At 38.3% G+C, this 14,571-nt stretch overlaps 3 protein-coding genes across 5 annotated transcripts; 2 read left to right on the top strand and 1 right to left on the bottom strand.

The window, feature by feature from the left end:
• Positions 1-233: 233 nt before the first annotated feature.
• Positions 234-4,417, top strand: LOC111781946 (BEL1-like homeodomain protein 4). Its single transcript, XM_023662690.1, has 4 exons — positions 234-1,688; positions 2,182-2,567; positions 2,860-2,920; positions 3,664-4,417. Exons 1-4 carry the CDS (start codon positions 564-566, stop codon positions 4,171-4,173), a joined length of 2,082 nt encoding a protein of 693 aa, XP_023518458.1. The 5' UTR covers positions 234-563; the 3' UTR covers positions 4,174-4,417.
• Positions 4,418-7,220: 2,803 nt separating this feature from the next.
• LOC111781455 (BTB/POZ domain-containing protein At3g50780-like) lies at positions 7,221-10,993 on the bottom strand. 3 transcript variants are annotated; one of them, XM_023662042.1, is made up of 3 exons: positions 10,522-10,993; positions 9,258-10,282; positions 7,221-8,467 (listed from the first exon to the last, which is right to left on the bottom strand). In XM_023662042.1, the coding sequence occupies exons 2-3, from the start codon at positions 9,888-9,890 to the stop codon at positions 7,508-7,510; spliced, it is 1,593 nt and encodes a 530-aa protein (XP_023517810.1). In that variant the 5' UTR covers positions 9,891-10,282; positions 10,522-10,993; the 3' UTR covers positions 7,221-7,507. The 3 variants fall into 3 exon arrangements, with proteins under 3 accessions (XP_023517810.1, XP_023517811.1, XP_023517809.1); XM_023662043.1 differs by having other exon boundaries at positions 9,258-10,387; XM_023662041.1 differs by having other exon boundaries at positions 9,258-10,993.
• Positions 10,994-13,542: 2,549 nt separating this feature from the next.
• LOC111781274 lies at positions 13,543-14,526 on the top strand. The gene is made up of 3 exons (XM_023661778.1): positions 13,543-13,734; positions 13,933-14,253; positions 14,353-14,526. Exons 1-3 carry the CDS (start codon positions 13,644-13,646, stop codon positions 14,430-14,432), a joined length of 492 nt encoding a protein of 163 aa, XP_023517546.1. The 5' UTR covers positions 13,543-13,643; the 3' UTR covers positions 14,433-14,526.
• Positions 14,527-14,571: the final 45 nt, after the last annotated feature.

Here is a 14,571-nt window from a genome sequence, read left to right on the forward strand (position 1 = left end):
AAATTAATTCTATTCTAATTTATTGTTCCAGATCATTACACTCCAAAAAAAAAAAGGGAATGTTAAAATTTCACAAATTTTTATTACCTCTCTCTCTATCTTTCTCTCTCTTACGTCTTCCTCAAATTAAAATAAACAAATAAACAAAAATTCAAAAGAGACAAATGGAGCAGAAAAATAAAAAAAATAAAATAAAAAATAAATATGAAAAGTGACGATGAAGAACACAGCCCCCTCTTTCTCTCTCCTGTTTGATTCCCTCTTTCTTTTTTGTTGTTTAGAGAGAGATTTGAGTGTCTTCCTTTTTTCTGTATACCCAAAACCCAAAACAAGAAACTCTCAAACACTCCAAATTCTTCCCTTTCTATACTCAACCAAATTACAACATCCAAACCCTTCTCTTTTAATTTCTTTTCCCCTCACTCAACACACAGATCCAGGTACTTTTTCCCTTTTTTTTTCTTTTTTTTTGTTGGTTTTGCAGGTCGGATTATAATATATGGAGTTCGAGTTCTCGATCCGATGAAGAACAAGAACAAGAACAAGAACGATTGTTATGTGATATGGGAATCGCTAAAGGTCCTTTAATTTTGTCTAATAAGCCAACCAATTGTGCCAATTCTTCTATGTCCCACGATTATCATCCTCATCAAGGAATCTTAGCCTTCTCTAATCCCTTAGACAAATCCAATTCCCCCTCTCTCCCTCACCAGATCCGTCGTGATAAGCTTCGAGTCGACTCCTTCTCCTCCGATCCACTACCTCCGCCACCGCCTACGGTGGCGGGAATCGACGAACATCTCCACCATCACCATCACCATCACCAACAGCATCTTCACCATGTCTATGCTACCTCACCTACTGAGGGGACCATGTTATCAGACATGTTCAATTACCCTCCAACTCCCTCCGCTGCTCCCGCCTCCGTTGAATTCTCCGACAATTTTCGAACTTTACGCCAACCCAACTCGGCTTCCGCCATGCAGCTTTTCTTGATGAACCCTCCTCCGCCACCACCACCGCGATCGCCCTCGCCACCTTCTACCTCCTCCACTCTCCACATGCTCCTCCCGAATCTACCGTCGGGTTCTCTTCAGGGTTTCGAAAGTGGCGGCGTTGGAGATCAGACGGGGTTTGGCCAATTCGCCGTTGCTGAAAATCAAGGGCTTTCGCTCTCGCTTCACTCGTCGTCGTTACAACACTTGGAGGACGTCGGAGCCGGTGCAAAAGCGGATGAATTGCGAATTAGAGATGGTGGGATGTTGTATAATTACAACAACAACAATAATCAAGTCCATGGCGGAGGAGGAAATGGATCAAACTCCTCAATTTTGCAATATTCTTTTAGGAATAATTCAGAGAATTCTCCTCATAGCTTTCAAATGAATCCAAACCATCAAGTTCAAATTGGATTTGGGTCTTCTTTGGGAGTTGTAAATCTTTTGAGGAATTCAAAATATGTCAAAGCCGCTCAAGAATTGCTCGAGGAATTTTGCAGCGTTGGTCGGGTTCAGCTCAAGAAAAACAAGTCCAATATGAAGCAAAGCCACAACAATCCCGAAACCGCCGCAGGCGGCAGTGGCGGTGGCGCGTCTTCGTCGTCCTCAAAGGATCATCCTCCCTTATCGGCTACTGATAGAATTGAGCATCAGCGGAGGAAGGTCAAACTATTATCCATGCTTGATGAGGCAAGAATTTCTCTCTCTTCTCTCTCTCTCTCTCTCCTCTAAATTTCACCTCTTTCTTAATCTCATGAGTCAAAAACTACAAAAAATTTAATCTTTTTATGAATTAATTTCTGGGTATTTGTTAATTACTTGAAAAGCCGGCTGATCATCAATGATTTTCCACAAGCTAACACAACGACCAGGTTGGTAGGGTTAGATTTCAAAAGATTTAATTTTAATTTTTTTTTCTTATACAAGATTTAATTGATACCCACTTTGTAAAGATGTATATCCATTTGCAACTTAAAATCTTTGGCTTACGAACCAACAATATCAAATAGTATATATAAAAGTTGACCCAAAATACATGAATTTGGCTGTCAATTTGGCTGTATTTGGAGAAGAAACAATGGCGAGAAACACCAAGGATTATGTTATTCTAAATTTAAATTTTAAAACAAACATAAAATAATTAAAAAACTAAACCAGAGTTAAATCTTAACCATCCATCCAGGTCGAACGCAGGTACAACTTATACCGCGAGCAAATGCAAATGGTGGTGAACTCATTTGACTTGGTGATGGGGTTCGGAGCAGCAGCGCCATACACAACGCTAACGCAGAAGGCGATGTCTAGACACTTCCGGTGCTTAAAAGACGCCATAACCGAGCAGTTAAAGCAGAGCTACGAGGCATTGGGGGAGAAAGGTGGGAATGGAGGCTCGGGAATAACTAAAGGAGAGACACCAAGATTGAAGCTGCTGGAACAAAGCCTCCGCCAGCAAAGGGCTTTCCATCAAATGGGTATGATGGAACAAGAAGCTTGGAGGCCACAGCGTGGCCTCCCTGAACGATCTGTCAACATCCTTAGAGCTTGGCTGTTCGAGCATTTTCTTCACCCGTACGTATTATTGCACTTTTTTGAGCTACCCCTTTTCATGATTCGCAAATTATTGTTCAAAGTTTGCATCTTTTATGGATTTGTCATTGATTACACCAAAAAGTTTGGTTTTTTTTGGGGTTAATTATGAGTGATTGAAAGGAATAGTGGTGCAGCGTCCTTGCATCAGCGTGAGATGTTAAATCAGGGCTTATTAGGAGGGAAAGGAATAGGGTTTTGAGGGGATAGAGCGATGGGAATGTAAAAGAAAGGAGGGGTTTGATTGTGATTTGATGGTGTGGTTTTTGTTCAGGTACCCAAGCGACGCAGACAAGCTCCTGTTAGCTCGGCAGACTGGTTTGTCCAGAAATCAGGTTCCTATGCCCTTTTCCTTTCTCTTTCTCTACTTTTTAACCTGCATTTGCACAGCACTCCTTTACACACCAAACCCATTAGCCACATACAGAGGAATGGAAGAAACAAACAAGTTTCTTACTCATAATGTCCATCAAATTCGAAAAATTCAAACTTTGCTTTTTCCCTCTCTCTTTCTCTTTCTCTCTCCTCCATAACCTTATGGGGTGAGACAAGACATTATTCTCTAGGACCGAATAGTTGGGATGGAGTCCTACATTTTGGTAATTAGAGGAATGATCATGAGTTTATAGGTAATGAATACATCTTCATTGGCACGAGTAAAGTTATGAGAGCTTCTGCTTAAGGTGGACAATATCATACCATTGTGGAGAGTCGTGATTCCTAATATGGTATTAGAGTCATGCCCTTAACTTAGCCATGTTAATAGAATTCTCAAGTTTCGAACAAAGGGTACTGTGAGCCTCGAAAGTGTAGTCAAAAGTGACTCAAACATCGAACAAAAAGTGTACTTTGTTCGAGGGCTTGGCCTCAATGGAGGCTCTATGGTGTACTTTGTTTTAGTGAAGGATTGTTGGGAGAGGAAACTCGTTAAATAAGTAAAAATACATCTCCATTGGTTCATGCCTTTTGGAGAAATGAAGAGCAAACCCAAGAATATGATACAAAACATGACAAAATCCTTAAAAAAAAAAAAATGATATAATTGTTGTTTGTTTGTTTGTTTTGTTTTGTTTTATAGGTTTCAAATTGGTTCATTAATGCAAGAGTTCGTTTGTGGAAACCCATGGTAGAAGAAATGTACCAAATTGAAGGCAAGGACGAAACAGATCACTCTCATCAACAACAGCCATCAAAAGACGACGACGACGACACCACAGACAATAAGATCCAAAACAGTGCCATAAATGCACAAAATCCAACTCCCACCACCGCCACCACTTCCTCCATTCCACCGCCGTCTACCACCATTGCAGAGGAAGGTGCGGCGGGGTTCACGGCGACCCATGATCAATTCTCGGAGCTGCATGATGTGTGGCGACATGGAAGCGGACAACATTATGGGACCATGTCTGAGGATGCCAGAGCAGCGACTGACGTAAGTAATGGTCCAACACTTATAAGGTTTGGAACTAGTGGTACGACAACCGGTGACGTGTCACTCACTTTAGGTCTCCGCCACGCCGGTAACACTTCCGCCGCCACTATGGATAACCCTTCTTTCTCGCTCCGAGACTTTGGTCACTCTTAGAAATTAATTAGACCTTCCCGCCCATTATATGGATAATGATCAACAAATCAAAATATAATCACCCATTTTTATTTTTATTTTTATTTTTATTTTTATTTTTGCCTCTTTTAATAGAAAAATTAATTAATGTATAATGGTCGAATCTCTATTGTACGTACAAAGCTTCATTTGTGTAATTAGAGCTTTGTTTTGTGGGGTTGATTACATTATTGTTAATTGTATAGTAAGTTTTTCTTAATATTTATTTCTATATTATTTTTAGTTTTATATCTATACTTTTCTGCCTCTAGATAATCATATATGAGTTCTTCTTCCCGTCACTATCATCTCGAGGTTGTTTAGACTCACGAGCTTCCATAAGAAAAACCGAACCACTACTGTAAGGAAGCAAACCACTTACGATAGAGTCATTTAAGCTGATTCTCCATTGGTCGCATGTTAGAAACCTACCGGAAGAGATTTAATTTAAACCATCGCTCAGATTCATGGGTTTAAAACACGTTTATTAGGAAAGTGTTTCTGCACTCTTATAAGGGATGCTTCTTGTTTCCCTCTTCAGCCGATGTAGGATCTCACAATCCACCCCTAATTGGGACCCAACGTCCTCACTGGCACACTGCTTGGTGTCTGACTCTGATACCATTTGTAACAGCCTAAACTCACCGCTAACCGATATTGTTCGCTTTGGCCTGTCACGTAGCGTCATCAGCCTCACATTTTAAAACGCGTCTATCCACACTCTTATAAGGAATGTTTCGTTCGCCTCTCTAAAAATTTAATCAGAATTTAAACATAAAAACATATTATAACTATAAATACATAAGAAACAAGATAGTTGTCACATTCAAAAGACAAAACATATAAAGAAGATACCCATGAACACTTGCAACAGTTAGTTTTTCTTTTCCCTTTGAAAGGGGTTTTCCAATTTGGTAGTTGTTTTCAATGACAGCTACATTTGTTATGTTTTGAGCCACCAAATTCCATTTGTTATATATATATATATGTGTGTTGCTATTTTATATTATATAGTTTGCAATTTAATTTGTCACCAAACCCACCATTCATATATGTTTCCTTAAATCACAAAACAATCCTATGCAAAGCAACAACAACCTATTACCTAATATGTCTTTGTATTGCCACTTACTTTTTGTTTCTTTTTGTTTTACAAATGTTAATTATTATTTTTATATATAATTATTCTATATAACACATGGTGTATTTTACTTTGGTAAAAAAAAAAAAAACGCAAATGAAAATGATGACATACAAGAAAAAACACATAAATTATGAAACATTGACGAATGTTAAAAATTGAGTCATTCTAGACCACACAAGAACTTTTCGATGATTGTCATTACCCGTTGGTGAGTTTTCATCTTTCATATATCTTCGAGTCGCATGTCGAAACTTATATAGAAACCTTGACTTCTGAAGTTATGTCACAGGGTCCTACTCGCCCCTCTTCGAGCTTGCCTTCGACACTCGTGTCACCTTGTTCTCTCAAATTTTACATATGCCACGACTTATCTTCAATGCACACTCTTGGTGTATTGGATGATGCACCGTCCTCCTAGGTTGCATCGTGACACTTCTCAGCCTTGGCCCAAACGTGGCTGGATTGGCGCCCCTTGTCTGTCACCAACTTCACTTAAAGAACGTCATTACTCATGGATTTAAAACCACAATTAAATCCAAACACAAAGAAAAAAAGACAAAATTTTAAACATCTGATCAGCTATGGATAGTTGTTTTGTGGGGTTACAAGTTGTGAAACCCTAGTTGTATATTGTGATGTGATGGTATTTATTACCATGTTTTTGATGTCAAAGGAGGGCTTAGTTTGGTGAGTTAACAAAGACAGCATCATAGTAGGGAAGCTTAAATAAAGAAGCAGCGACACACAGGACAGGACAGACACAGACACAGACACAGCCCTCAAATAAAACATCCCTTTACACAATACAACAGCCAATGCCCATTTCCCTCACTTTCTTGCCCAAATTCAACTCATTAATACCGCACACCCAGACACAGACACAGTGGATAAAACCATTCAGCCATCCTCAGACACAGCACACAAACCACCAAATTTTGTGGGTCTCTTCCTGTTTCTGTTTTTACTGTTTCTCTTTAATTCTCTATACTGTTTTTTTCTTCCTTTCTTTCGTACATTTCATCTCTTTGTTCTTCCANTTTTTTTTTTTTTTTTTTTTTTTTTTTTTTTTTTTTTTTTTTTTTTTTTTTTTTTTTTTGGGAATATGGGTTGGTCAGAAATTTAAGTTTTCATTCAATGTGAAATAAATATTGTTTTGTGTGGGAGAGACGTAAATATTAAATAATTTTAAAGGACCACTTTCTACGAATAATTAAATTTTGGGTAAATTATAAATTTATTATCTGTAATTTTAAATATTATAATTCAATTTTTATAAATAGTCTCGGTTTAATTAATCGTAAGAACTGAAGTGAAGAGAATTGTTTGTTTGTCTTATTTAAAATTGGAGGCACGCACATGGCACGTGAATCTAAGCCAGCCAGACAACAAATTAACATTAATTTCCTCAAATTTTAATCATTATGTTGTCATAATTTTTTGGGGCCTACATGGGCTGGATGACCTGGGCCGGGCCCATCTCTGACGATTTCTCCTACTGGGCCCAAACTTGATTAGGGCTCTACATTCAATTCTGACCAATAAGCCAGGCCCACTTCCCTTTCTTGTGTCTTCATATTTGCATTGAATTAGTATCTAACAAACTTCTTTTGTTTCGTACATTTTTTAGAAAATATTTTCCTTGGAAAGGGTAGTTATGTATCTTACGTGGCATTACTTTGATTTCAATGTATATATATATATATATATATATATATATATCGCTAGTCTAATAAAGTTTATGAATGAACGGTTCGATAAAACCCCGTAAATAATTTATATTATTGGGACTATTTAGGAAGAATTTCGAAAATTATAGAAACTAATGCCTACGGGATTTTAACATTCTTGAAATTATAAGGACCAAAATTGCAATTTAACGAAATAAGTGAACGGCTCGATAGAACAGTTTTAAAAACAATCATACATAAAACACACTCAAATGTAGCTCGGTCATGCATCCAACTTATGCTATTACATTGCAAATTTAACTCACAAGAGAGCAATTCACTTCGTCGAGAACGTTCTCGACGAATCTCGAAGTTAATTCAACATAAACCATAAGCAATACACTCAGCAGCTAACATAGCCCAACCATTGGCCAGTTTTGTTCATCTTTTCATCACAGAGAATTGCTTGAACATTACATATATCTTTACTTACAGTGACATGTCTTCAAGGCTCCAACTGGGGGGTGATTGGGTTGCTTCCTTGTGTCTCGACGTAAGGTCGTACGAAGGTCCGACGCCACCAAACCTCGAACGCTCTTTGGAGATTTGGGCAACTATCTCCAACCTTCAGAAAACTGCCCAACCAAGTCAGCAAAATGCTTTGCTGATCCTCAAGTGGGAGAGTGAGGATCGTCCGACCGATTCCTTCTTCCACGACTTTTCGATCAAACGACCCACAACCATGTTTTAACCAGCTATAATCATTGATTAATGGCTCTAACCATGTATGTAATAATAATTTACGTGTATCCTTTGCTGGTAACAGCTCTCCTTTGCCAATGCCAACAAATAGCCTTGCTGTTATGCAGCTAACATGGTAGCGAGATACGATCGGCAGCTTCGCGTGGAGGGCTGCTAGTTCCTGATGCTTCGACCACATTACCGCAAACTCATCGGCCGCTTGCCTGTCAGCTAAAATCTCGAGCAACCACGAAAGGTTATCGGCCTCTAGAGTAATTTGCTTCAGCACTGGTTCTTTCCTGTCTACTGATTTGTCAATAAACTCTGTTTCAGTAGCCTTCTGGAACAATAGCAATAGTGATGTCAAGCAGCTTCTGCAAGAAGAGTAAATAGTTTCATTGCAAATGTCAGCTGAGTTCGCGTGGCTCGGGACGCTTTGGTTCTCCCTAAGAAGCCTCAGTACCACCAGTTTCATTTCACGTCGACCTCGCTCCTCGTTGCTTTTAAGAACAAGTTCAATGATATGAGAAAGAGTATCTTTATGGGGTTTAGACACATCTGCAGACACTCGTTTCAATACCGGGCTCACCCCAATGCCCTCTCTTTGAAGTCGTAGGATGGACGTGACGACCTTTTCTTCTTCTTCGTCACCAACCCAGGGGACTGCTTCCAAATATTCTAGACATGATTGCATGCATGACATAAAACCAAGAAATTCAGCAACCTGCAGAACAAGTATTTTTGGTAAGTTTTATGTCCATTACACACACTTGAAGCATTCATGACAAGAAACAAAAACATGATCTCTTCAAAAAGACAAGGGAGATGTATAAGCAATGACGTGCCATTTGTAATAGCTCAAGCTTTCTACTAACAAATGTTGTCTTCTTTAGGCCGTCACGTATCACCATCAGCCTCACGGTTTTTAAAATGCGTCTGGTAGGGAGAGGTTTCCACACCCTTATAAGGAATGCTTCGTTCCCTTCTCCAACCGATGTGGGATCTCACAATCCACACCCCTTGAGGGCTCAGCGTCCTCGCTGGCTCACCGCCCAATGCTTGGCTCTAATACCATTTGTAAGTAGATATTGTCCTCTTAGGGCCGTTATGTATCGCCGAAAACGCGTCTATTGGGGAGAGATTTCCACACCTTTATAAAGAATGCTTCGTTCCCCTCTCCAACCGATGTGAGATCTCACAATATTCAAGGCTAGTGACAATACTTCATCATGCCACTCGCAAGACTAATGACGTTCTTTCGACTATAGCTACTAAACATCAGCTGGCCACTTTACTTTTGTTTATTGTTCCAACACAAAGAAAGATTGGAGCATAAAACAATTGAGCTAAACAGCTTTCAAGAGACAGAATCTAATCATTAATCAGGAAGCAGCACAAACAAACAATCAAATGCAATATGAAAAACGTCATAAGAACATTCTCACAGAAGGAAGAACAATATCCTTAAAATTTATGAACATGATATCCAATGACTACAAGAATCAGCACCATACCTTCAGAATTCGAAGAACACGAGAAACATTTTGCTTCATCAACCATTGCTTCATTTCTTTGCAGTACATCAATCCCACAGTTTCAACAAATATTTCAACATCTTCACAATCACCAATTTCCATGGAGGAGCCTTCTTGATCAGAAAGTTTATTAGCAAAAAAAGTACTATTATCCATCAATACGTTCTTATGAACGCTCAACTTTACCGAAAATCCTTGCTTCCCGAGTAAAACAACCTTTATATTACTAGTCCCTGGCTCACCAAACTCAATTGCTATTTTCCTTGGCATATTTTCAACCTTAGGCCGTGATACCCTGTGTACAACCTCTGGAGCACTAAAGCCAGAAGTATCAGCATTGCCTTTTCGGTCGTCATCAGAAACAGCAGCCGACCGTGATCTCGTGAGCGCTGGCGGCTTTCTATCAGTCACGAGGGTCGGTTTCTTCTCAACAGGGATCTTAGGGGGTGGGGAGGCAGGTTTGGGCTTGTTTAGAGGATTTTGATTTTTGAGGGTCTTTTGGAAGACAACAGGAGAAGGGCAACACCAAAACCCTTCTGGGGTTACAGCAATTGGCACATTTTTAATCTTGGTTTGGCCTTGTTCTAACCTACTTATCCTTATCTCAGCCATTCTTATTGATTTACTGCAGCTTGTGTAACAATGGGGAAACGGATCATTAAGAACAAAAGATACAGAGCACCTAAGAACAGCCGCAAAAGCTTTCTACTCAAGAAAAGAAAAGCAAGATAATGGGAACTTACAGCCTTCTACTTTCTGAATCAAAGACTCCAAGCTTTGAAGAACATCAGATCAGACGACATTGGATCTAAATTCATAAGAAATATGAAACTGAAGGCGAAATGGAAGAAGAACACTCAGTATTCGTATTAGCTCCAGAATCGAAAGCATTAAAGCATCACCAAGAGATTCGCAGCCTCACACGTAAGAAAACCTAACAAACTCGAACACCCGCGTACTGAATTTGATCATTCACTCACCAGCTAATGCGAAACCATCAAGACCTAAGAAGCCAGAGAAAACCCACCACTTATTCGAAACCAGGACAGAGTAATATGATTCAAAAGGAAGCTATGGTGTCGAGCATCAAGGGAACCAACGAACAAAGCCTTGTAAATGGAATAATTAGCGAAGAAACGCTTTTACTTTGTGAATTAAAGAAAAAACCAGAAGACCCACAAAAGAAAAAAGCGAAACGAAGCGGTGGGTGTGGGTGTGGGTGTGGCTCTACTTTATCACTTACCGATTTGCCTTCTTCTCACTTTTGATGATTGAATCTCGATGTGGGTCTCTCTCTGAATTAGTTTGCACAACTTTTCTGCTCTGTAATCAAACACCAAAGAAGCTTTCTCAGTAATCAATCAAACAGGCACGCCCCTCCTCATCATTTCGAATTCTACTTTTCAAATTTTATTGGATTCCCACATCGCTTTGTTTGTTATATCTGTGGATATTCTAAGCATGCCCCAAATTAAGAACCCCCTTCGCTTTCACTCCGCATCAAAATGTCAGTACAGTGACTGAAATGCCCTTCTCAACATTGCTCATTTGCGAGCTCAATAATAGAGGAAAAGGGCATCCCCAGAAACACACCATTTTTCTCAGTGGAAGCTATACTGGTTAGTGGTAGTTGTTGAACTTGATAATCAAGTTTAAACACTTTGATTAAGAGATTAGAGAGTTTGTGTCATAAATTAACTAAGAACAAACCAAAGCGATTTGATTATGTTGGTGGGGCCTAATTGAATTATGGAACTGAGATTTGGATTAAAAAAATTCAACAGAAATAATTTGAAGTCAAAGCAATTTCAAAATAATTGAGAAGAACCTGATCTTCCCCAAAGCAACCTCATTTGTCAAAGCTCAAATTTCGTAAGGCTCTCCTCCAATCAAAGCATGAGTTCTTTATTTCAAAATCAAACTTGTTTAACATCTCTTGTGAATAATCCATGTTGGGGCCCATATTGTAAGCAACCATTTAGAATTCAAAACTTCTTGAAGATATTTGTTTTCTTGTTTTGTTCTGTTCTTCACTCTTCCACTTGTTTTTTGTTCTTCAGTCTTTGGTTTAGATAGAGAGAGAGAAGACAACATGACCACATGCAGACAGATCAGATGACAAAGTATGAGACATTGTCATGGGAAAGCTTCTTGACCTGTTATTTATTTATTTATTTATTTTTAATTTTGAATTCTAGGTTTTGTGGATGATGAATTATAATGGAATTTGAGTGCAATTATTGAGTGTGGTATTATTTTTGTTTTTAATGGAATTAATGAATAGTTTTAAATGAATATAATCATAATATTTCACTAAAATAAATAAATAAATAAATAAATATAGGGGAAATAATTGAGAGAGATGGATGAGTAGTGAAAATGGGCCAATGGCAACTACTCCAAATGTTACAAAGGACGTGGCCTCGTTGGCAAAACCTTTCCTTTCAACGTACTCTTTTCGAAGCTTGCCTACAACCTGCATCGGGTGGTTTGAAAATCCCGTGCAAGATATTTTGGTAGAGAGTATAGGTTGCAATAAAGCTTTCCGAACTAACAGCTCTGATAGCTTACGTATAGCTCAGCTCAACCATGCTTCCTCATTTTCATTTTCGTGGGTTCGTGAGTTTTGAGCTTGACACAAAATCCGTACTAATTTAGGGATGGTTTATCGAATAAGTATCGTGATATCTTGTTGTTAAAATTTTTCTTCTTGTTCTTAGTTTTTTTAAATATGTAGATGTCATCGTTAAACATCAATCGTTTTCTAGAACTTCTTAGGTAGGTTATGATATAAATGATGATCCCTATTCAATATCGTTTATTACGTTCATGTTCATGTTCATGTGTGCTCATTAGAGTGGGTCTTTACTTAAAGAAGTGGTGTCCCCTTAGATAACATTAATATGTTGTCTCCACCTACTCTCTTCATTATAAAAGAGTACATGGGTAGAAGGGGCCACATTATGGGGAAAGAAAGGAATTAATGGCCTTTCTCCTCCAACTTATTTGATATATCAAAACCATTTTTAAATTTCTTTATCGGTTTCGGTAACGTGACTTTGTTCGATAAATAATAATAAAGGTCTGTATTCATAATTGCAAGCGTTTGATTGAAGCCATACACATGGCTAGTATGTCACAAATAATTCTATCACTATCTACCTCGACAATTTTATCGTCTCAATTTCGTTGATATAGGTAGCTATATATGTTGAAATGCTGGTGTCTGGGTTGAAAACGTCGAAAACTTTTACTGATTTTTTTACCGGTAAACAAAGAAAGATGAATGACATTCATAAGTCAAATATTGTAACAACTTAAACTCATCACTAGCAAATATTGTCCGTTTTAGCCGTCAACCTCATGGTTTTAAAACGCGTTTACTAAAAAGAGATCTCCACACCTTTATAAGGAATGTTTGGTTCCCCTCTCCAAATGACGTGAGATCTCACAATTCACCCTCTTGGGGCCTAACGTCTTCACTGACAAATCGCCCCGTGTCTGACTCTGATACCATTTGTAACCACACAAACCTACTTCTAATAAATGTTGTCCGCTTTGGCTTGTTACGTATCTCTGTCAGCCTCACGATTTCAAAATGCATCTACCTGGAAGAGGTTTCCACACCCTGTTAAGAAATGTTTCCTTATCATTTTCAATCAACGTGGAATGATGTAGTAACTATTGTTATTATCTTTTTGTTACATCTTACAGCATAGCATAGAAACCAGAAAGCTTTTGGTTTGGTAAAACAGCTACATTTACTGCAACTTCAGCTGCCTTCTTCTTACTCCAATTCATACAACTTCAACTTTTCTTTTGTTTCATTCATCAATGGTTTTCAAGCAGAAATGTCACAAAACATAGACAAAACACAGAGAATCTTTTAGCACAAACAAAACAGGACAAGGACCATGCAAAAAGAATAATGTTTCTGCTGCCAAATCATAAGCCATTGCATGCCCTTCATTATTCATGCACCTTCTCTTCCATATTCCTTTCTCACTCCTCCTCCTCCTCATCATTTGTTCTTATTCTCACTCCTCAAATCAACACTCATAATTATTTGAGTACTCAAAGAAATGTTCTTATCTAGTTTACTTGGGCTGCCTTAAAATTTAACCTTAAAAACAGTCATTTTAAGCTCTTTCAACTTTTTTTCTTCAGTTTTCCATTAATCTTTGATTAAAAAACCTTAAAGATGGATTAGTTTTTAACTTTCCACCAAACCCATGTGAGTGATATTAATTTTCAACCAATGAAAGGAACTTTAAGACATGTCAAATACAACTAAAACTTATGGTTTGGCGTTGACCCATAAAGAGTTGCTGTTCGATCGGATAAGCTCTGGAGAAAAAGAGAAAAATGGCAACACCATCCAAGTTATACAGTTGCTGCTCTCTGTTAATGGCGTTTCTGTTTGCTTATTCCACAGCTGTTCAGTTTAACGACCCTGGTACTCTAAACCCTTTTCCTATTATCCTTCAATTAACAAACTGCCAAATGAAGATCCAAACTTTTCAAAGTCTTTGGTTATTTCCTGTTGATTGTGATCTGAAAACAAAAAAGCTCAATAAAAATTAGATTATCTTCATAAACTGGTTGAAATTGTGTTAGGAAAACGAACAGATCTAAATAGATAGCTATTCGACAGATTGGTATTTGTGGATTCCACTATATGGATGTGCTTGTGCTGTGAATCTTGTCAACTGGGATGTCTCCTTACAAGGCGTGGCTTATGTTGCTAAGGCAACACTGGGACTTGGAATATGTTTGTGGGTGAAGGTGGTAGCAGAGGATTTTGTGAATGGAATTGCAGGGTTTCTCTCTCTAGATTTAAGTGAGAGAGTGGTAAGGGAGAAAACAGGGAGTGGGTTGGTTGTGTCTTCCATGGTTTTACACCTGATAGCAGAATCATCATCATCAATCAGAACAAGAAAAGGGGAAAGAGTGTTTTCAAGATATGTCTCATACGGTAAGGCTAGCTCGATCGTATCAACCTACGATCAATCTTTTTCATTTTAGTCCTTGCACTTTTTATATCTGATTTTCGGGTTTGGAAATATGGTTGCAGGAATGGCATCATTGGTGGCATTTAGTTATGGACTTCCCATTTTCTTCTTCTTGGTTCAAATGGGCAAAATGAACTTCTGAATCATGTTGGACAAATGTTACAAGAGAAACTTCAAAAGGAGGGAGAGAATGTTCTTCAGATCAATGTATTTTCCAATTTATAACGAAAAAACTTGATAAAAGTGATCTATTCTGATGAACAATTATATTGGATGATCTG

The sequence above is a fragment of the Cucurbita pepo genome, chromosome LG19, assembly GCF_002806865.2.
Source record: "Cucurbita pepo subsp. pepo cultivar mu-cu-16 chromosome LG19, ASM280686v2, whole genome shotgun sequence".
Classification (NCBI taxonomy): domain Eukaryota; kingdom Viridiplantae; phylum Streptophyta; class Magnoliopsida; order Cucurbitales; family Cucurbitaceae; genus Cucurbita; species Cucurbita pepo.